Below are 6,910 nucleotides of genomic sequence, written 5' to 3' on the forward strand. Positions count from 1 at the left end.
AGGCTCTGCAAAAGGAAAAGCTTGGAGGATAGGGCATTATACAAATGTAAATGCTTTAATACATTTAATAGTAATATGAACATGTAATATATCTTTAGGAAGGAAAAATGTGTTTAAAGCACGACAGTTACAAAAACAACACACACATCTGAGGGGTCAATACAGTCACCCATTCAGACTGGACAGGTGTCCTTAAAATGATTTTATGGTCAAAACCCAATTTTGATTAAAATTCAGTTAAAGACTTTTTTTAAAGAAAGCAAATAAAGTAGAAGCCAAGTTAACTGGTTTCTTCCTTTGTTTTTTTTTTGCGGTACACGGGCCTCTCACTGCCGTGTCCTCTCCCGTTGCAGAGCACAGGCTCCGGACGCGCAGGCTCAGCGGCCATGGCTCACGGGCCCAGCCGCTCCGCGGCATGTGGGATCTTCCCGGACCGGGGCACGAACCTGTGTCCCCTGCATCAGCAGGCGGACTCTCAACCACTGCACCACCAGGGAAGCCCCTCTTCCTTTGTTTTAACGTATGTTTTGACTAATCTCATCTTCCATTCCTTAATTTAGGGATCATGATTTATCTACTTGTTCATCAAATATTTATTGAACTATGATGTTCCAAAACATCATTGTTTTTGTTGACTTTTGTGTTATATTTAAATTTGAGATGCTGTCATATAATGTCCATTATAGGAAGAAAGAGATTAAACCAAAAGGAGAATTTCAGCCTAAATATGATAAATGGATCTTTGACACTACTTTGTAGTTTAATAAGAAGATTCATTAAGTCAAAGCAACAAAACGTAATCTTTAAAGCACTATAAAAAATCAGAATCTCCACAAGATGGCAAATTTTTCCTACCAATGCTTATTTGATGTTAACCTAAAAGAAAATTAAGTCTTCATTAGTTATAGTTGTTTATTCTACTTTTCAGTAAGCTTTTTTGTTAGTCTGAGGGTTTTGTGGGGTTTTTTTACAGTAAAATAGATTTATAGGATATAATATATTTAACCAAAAAAGTTCAAGGTTGATCATAAAAACAATTTTAGGGGAAGGCCATGATTATTTTTTTTAAACAGTTAGCAAATTTCATAGATATATCTCCAAGAGTAAATGTTGACTCCTTTCCTCATTTGTTTCTCTTTGATTTTATTCACAAGGTTTAAAAATCAAAGTTTAACTTTGTAGTCAACAATCCTTCTTTTTTACAAAATTGATCTCTACGTGACACACTAGCCTGCCCATTTGAGTCTTCTCTGGCATTTACCACTTGCTCTGTAAGGTTGCATGGATGCCACCCTGCCTTGAAATAATCAACACTGATACTTTAATTTAAAAATCCTGGGCTTCCCTGGTGGCGCAGTGGTTGAGAGTCCGCCTGCCGATGCAGGGGACACGGGTTCATGCCCTGGTCCAGGAAGATCCCACATGCCGCGGACCGGCTGGGCCCGTGAGCCATGGCCGCTGAGCCTGCGCGTCCGGAGCCTGTGCTCCGCAACGGGAGAGGCCACAACAGTGAGAGGCCCACGTACCGCAAAAAAAAAAAAAAAGAAAAAAAATTTTAAATGCCCTGTATTATGCCAGTGTCTAATATTTGCTTTTATTTAAATATTAAATTGCTTATATTTAAATGGATAAAAGTTACAGAAACATTCATTCTTCTTAAGAGCAAACAAAACTCTTCATTGCAGTCTGTCCGCTCATCCATAATTCAGGAGCCCAGCCTAAAACATTATGCCCGAACAAGTACAAACAGTGGCAAAGGTGAAATATTGAACTGCTACAGTAGCAGCTAAATTATGTAGCAATCTATGTGTGTGCCTTAATTTCATAGCACTGGAAGTAAAAACTAAAAGCAGAAAAACAGTCAACAATTATGGTTGTAAACTAAATAAGCAAGAGAGGAAAGCCAAGTTACCATTATTCAACGTTACATGCTTTTTATTAGTTATACATGGAGCTGATATGACAATAAAACCCTAGAGTGGGGGAAAAACATTAGTTATGTGGATTATCTATCCAAGCAAAGAGAAGAGGATTCTAGAAGAATGTTCTTATATATTTGAACTTTGAAAATAGCAACTCTGGTTCTATTTAAGTTAATAAAAATTTCCTGTTCCTCAAATAAATTCCCTCACTTGTCTTAATTATCTGGGTAATAATAGCAGCCCTCCGTTTATTAGGACCTTGGTCCCTCGTTTGGAGGTTCTAGCAGGCAAGAAAAGTTACTCAATACCCCTGGCAGAAGACAGGTCTCCTCTGGCCGGCTGACTCTTGTTTGGGTTCAAAGCCATCAGTAGGATGCACAGTGAGAGCTGAGATGAAGAGGAGGCCTTGCCAGCTGAATCGGCAAAATTAACCCAGCAGATCAATATGTTAACAGACAAATCCGCAGATCACCTTTCCTTCCAGCCCTGTCATTTGGCTTTCACTGTTGCAGGCTAGATGTGTTGCATCTTGTACAGATCTTACATTTTGTCGTCACCAATTACCTATTTTATGACATAATTGATGCTAAAAGTTAATGATAAGTATCTAGGGCTCAGGAATTTTCTCTCCTTCTGAACTGTAAGGTTTATTGTTCTAAATTTGTCAAGTACCCTTAGGACATGTTATAACTTTTTCTTATACTAGAGAGGAAAAAAATTATACAGTAAGTATAGTCCCTTCATTATGTAATACAGTTACTTGCTTTATACAGTACAGAATATAAAAAAAACGGTTAACATTCCTCCCCAAATCTGCATGACTAGCCCAATTTGCAACAAACTGTCAGGCCTGTGCCTTCTCATCCAGTTTTCTTCCATGACAATCGGAACAGCTGACCATATGACAGTATTTATAGTTTTTAAAGCACCTTTTGTCTATTATGTCACTGAGCCTGACAACAATCTTGAGAGAGCTGAGCAGGGTGAAAACAGTCCACATTTTGCAAGTGGGGTCCCTAAACACATAGATGCTAAATTAGGACATTTACCATCACAGGCCTAGGGTGCGGGGAGGGTGGGACTCCAGGGCTTTCCCCCACTCCACCCACCTCTCAAGCAAAACCATCTGTACATCCACGAAAACAAACAAATGAACAAAGCACTGAGCCATCAGTACCCTTCTGTCTCCTCTCACTCCTAACCATCACCTTAATAAAAAAATTTTTATTGATGTATAGTTGCTATGCAATATTATATGTTATTTCAGGTATATAATACAGTGATTCACAGTTTTTAAAGGTTATACTCTGTCTATAGTTATCATAAAATATTGGCTATGTTCCCTGTGTTTTACAATATATCCTTGTAGCTTATTTATTTTATACATAGTAGTTCGTACCACTTACTCCCCTACCCCTATATTCCCCTCCCCACTTCCCTCTCCCCACTGGTAACCCCTAATTTGTTCTCCATATATGTGAGTCTGCTTCTTTTTTGTTATATTCACTAGTTTGTTGTATTTTTTAGATTCCACATTAAGCAATATCCTACAGTATTTGTCTTTCTCTTTCTGACTTATTTCACTTAGCATAATGTCCTCCAAGTCCATCCATGCTGCTACACTACAAAAAATAAAATAAAATAAAACACTGAGGCATCAGTACCCTTCCCTCTACTCTCACCTCTAACCACTACTTTAATAAAAGAATTTTCACTCAAACCAAAATAAGTATAAAGAGTAGAGTGCCGGTAGGACCATAATCTGATTCTGAATTAAGTGTTTCAAACTTACTTTCTACACCTTTCCTTTGTTGTCAATATGTATCTTATCCACAGAATTTTCACATTTAGTCATTCAAAGGAAAATCTGCTTCGTTACCTAAGTATCTTCCCACACTTTTGCAAAGAACCCTAAGTTTCCATTCCATCATTTTGAAGCTGAGGTTACGGGGGCACAAAATGGTTCAGTCATTTGTACCCAGGCAAACGGCAAAGACGGACAAGACAGAGTAAAGAACTCCAAGTTCAGTGTTCCATCCACCCAAGTAAAGATGTACCACTTAAACTGGAGATCCTTGGCAACGGGGAGACCCAGTCAAAGGTTTTTCAGCCTATGGAGGAGGTTTATGCCCACATATTCAGCAAGGATCTGGTCTTTTATCTAACCAGGTTCTTTCCAGCATGACGAGTGGGATTTTTCCACAATTGTTGGGAAACAAACACTGCTTGCACGGAAGCACCACAAATCAGCCCAGGCAGATGAACATGGGTGGGGGTCACGTGACTGCAGGAGCTTCAGTCAAACGGGTGGTCTCCGGTCAGACAAAGAAAAACACCCATTCCCACTGATAGCCTGATTTTCTATAAATCGGAGCATGTTCCGGGTCATGAACAGCCAGAGGTGAGAGTCTGGTCTGTATCTGAAAGTGAAAAGTGCCTAACTGGAAATGACTGCTCGTGTGCACATTAAATGCATTAGAAGCCAGGAAAGTGGGGCTGTGACAGATTAATATGACGGCTGCGGTGCAAAGTCACATGCTCAAAAGCCAAGCTACAGTATTATGCTCAAGCTCGCTTGACAAAGCCTAGAGCCAAACACAGCTAAGTATGGCCAGTTTTACATCCTGAAAACAGCCATTTGAAGCCTGAGAGAAGTAACAGGAGGACTGTGACAAAAGAAGCAATATTTTCATGTAGGTGTGGACGATGATTTCTTTTTTCTGGTTCAAGGAATACACATATTAAAGTGTGTATTTTAAAGCCTATTTTAATATTTTTCTAGTTCAGATGGAAGTCATACTGTTCACAGCCTTTGATTTTAGGAACCAGAACAAAGTAAAAATCAACTACTCACTTAAAAAGGAAAGGAAGGACAAGGTTCTGGGAATTAACCCAGTCACAAGCCATTCCAATCTTTCTGTTAATGCAAAATCCATTCATAATTTGGCCAAATTGTTATTAACTTCCAAAAACTCCTTTGAAAATTATGAGTTTCAATTTCAAATGAAAGAACTTGAACCATTCACACTGAAGAATTCATCTATGAGCTGCCATAACATTTCCCTGTTAACTCTCTTGTGTAAAACCATTTGGTGCTGGAGAAAGAACACAGGTGAAGGACGGGGTTCCAGTCCACACGGGGCCACGAGCCATTAATCTCGTCAGGTCATGACACCCCTCTGGGCCTTTTGGCCTCTTTTTGCTTAAAGACTTTCTAGATGTCCAAGAGCTTTCTCGCTGGGATAACTAAACCACTGGTTTACTTATTTGACTGTAGCATATAGTTATTTGTCCACCATTGTCATGATATCCTTATCAGGGCCTTGTCATGGTGCTGTATCGTCATTTTTTATTGAAAGACAGTTTGCCGATGACTCAGTTCTCAGCCAGACACTGAACTGAATAGCCATTAAGGTCACACTAATGCAGACACGAAACCAAAAAAGGAGCTTTGTCTTTTTTCTACTTAAAGAAGACAGCATCTTAAAATAGCATGCACTAGTTTGAAAACACTAGGATAAAAGCCATCACGGTGCTATTCCCTGCTGCAGCTTCATAAAATTGAACAAAAACGCAAGCAAACTGAAGAGAATCTGAGATAAGCTGGCATTTAAAATTTAAAGCATATGAGAAAACAAAACAAAAAACCCTTGGCGTTTCTGCCCCTTACCTTGCAGCCTCTGCATCACGTTGGCGATGTCCCGAGAAGCCCGCGAGGCTGTCCTGGAGGCTGCCATGGTCCCACCTTGGCGTGGAACCACCACTGGAGACTCTTTGCCTGACGTAGTGCAGCCCTAGGTCCCTCCAGAAAACATACTTGTACTTCTCCAGTTCTATCGAGTCATGGACGAATCCCAGGCACTCACAGCAGTCAGTGAAGAGATCTCCCAGAAATCCAACCACTTCTTTTTTCTTCTTTTGCTTTAAGACTGTCCTCTTAAATGAACTCAGGAACCTGAAAACCAAACAGAAAAGGTTCAATATTTTTAAAACATCTATATAGGTCACCCGAGTGCAAAAAGTAGAGCTATCTTTATTTAATTTGAAGAGATGATTCATCTCTTATTTCTGAAGTAAAATAACTAATGTAAAAATACTTATAAACTATAAAGTAATAGGCAAATATGAGGAATTCTCATGGTACTTGATAAACACATAATCAAAACATACACAGCAAAATTGGTTGCTAAAAGGAGAAATATTCATTTTTTTCCATGTTTTCTTTTTAAACTAGACCTTTTTCATTGATCTATGAAAGTGAAAGTACCTGTATTCAAAACGCCGGTTCTATTTCCTACTATTCACAGGTTCTCTTATCTGGGCTATTTCAGCCTGCTTTGCACACCTATTTTGCTCTGTTGTGTTTGTACACTTTTTAGGAATGAGATCAGATCTTAGCTCCTAAAATTTGATGAATTGAAACAGGATAAATATAAAACTATTTCATTCTAGAAATTCAAATTTCGAATCTTGTCATTTTAGAAGACAAATGGGTTTGATCTAGCTTTTCCCTCCCCATAGAAAGATTCTAAAGTAAGTTGGAAGGCTGGGGTGGGATGGGGGGCTAACAGAGAGGACATTTTCCTTCCAATCCCTTTCCTTCCTGTATTCTCTGCTTTGGTCAAGCTTAATTCATCATGCTGGACGCGGGGAGGTAAAAAAGAGATAAGAGAGTAGTTGATGAAATCTTGACATGGAGACATGTACTTTGAACATGAATTTCCTAACCCTAGGGTTAGCCGAAGAGGAGGCCTTGCCATGAACAGGACAACTGATGACAGAAAGAAGAGGAGGGTGAAAAATGTACCCAGAGAAAAGAAATTTAACCAAGACACCAAACCAAGGGGGCTTATGTGAGCGTGATACTTTTACAATTCATACTCATCTCTGGGCTATGATGATGAAGGTGAAGAAAAGAAACAGGGCGGGGGCAGGGGAGGACGGCAAAAGCAAGACGGTAAAGAAAACACAGCACATCTATGTGTGTG

At 39.4% G+C, this 6,910-nt stretch overlaps 1 protein-coding gene across 6 annotated transcripts in view; it reads right to left on the bottom strand.

The window, feature by feature from the left end:
• The window catches only part of SYNE1 (spectrin repeat containing nuclear envelope protein 1), a gene marked incomplete at its 5' end in the record, with an annotated part of 457,248 nt that extends 451,589 nt beyond the window's left edge, over positions 1-5,659 (bottom strand). For all 6 annotated transcript variants that reach the window (XM_082668958.1, XM_082668957.1, XM_082668956.1 and 3 more), the window contains one exon: positions 5,593-5,659. In XM_082668958.1, the coding sequence (XP_082525084.1) occupies positions 5,593-5,659 (67 nt within the window). The remainder of the gene's footprint in view (positions 1-5,592) is intronic.
• Between the last annotated feature and the right edge of the window lie 1,251 nt (positions 5,660-6,910).

The sequence above is a fragment of the Grampus griseus genome (genome assembly GCF_964374135.1).
Source record: "Grampus griseus genome assembly, chromosome: 13".
NCBI lineage: Eukaryota > Metazoa > Chordata > Mammalia > Artiodactyla > Delphinidae > Grampus > Grampus griseus.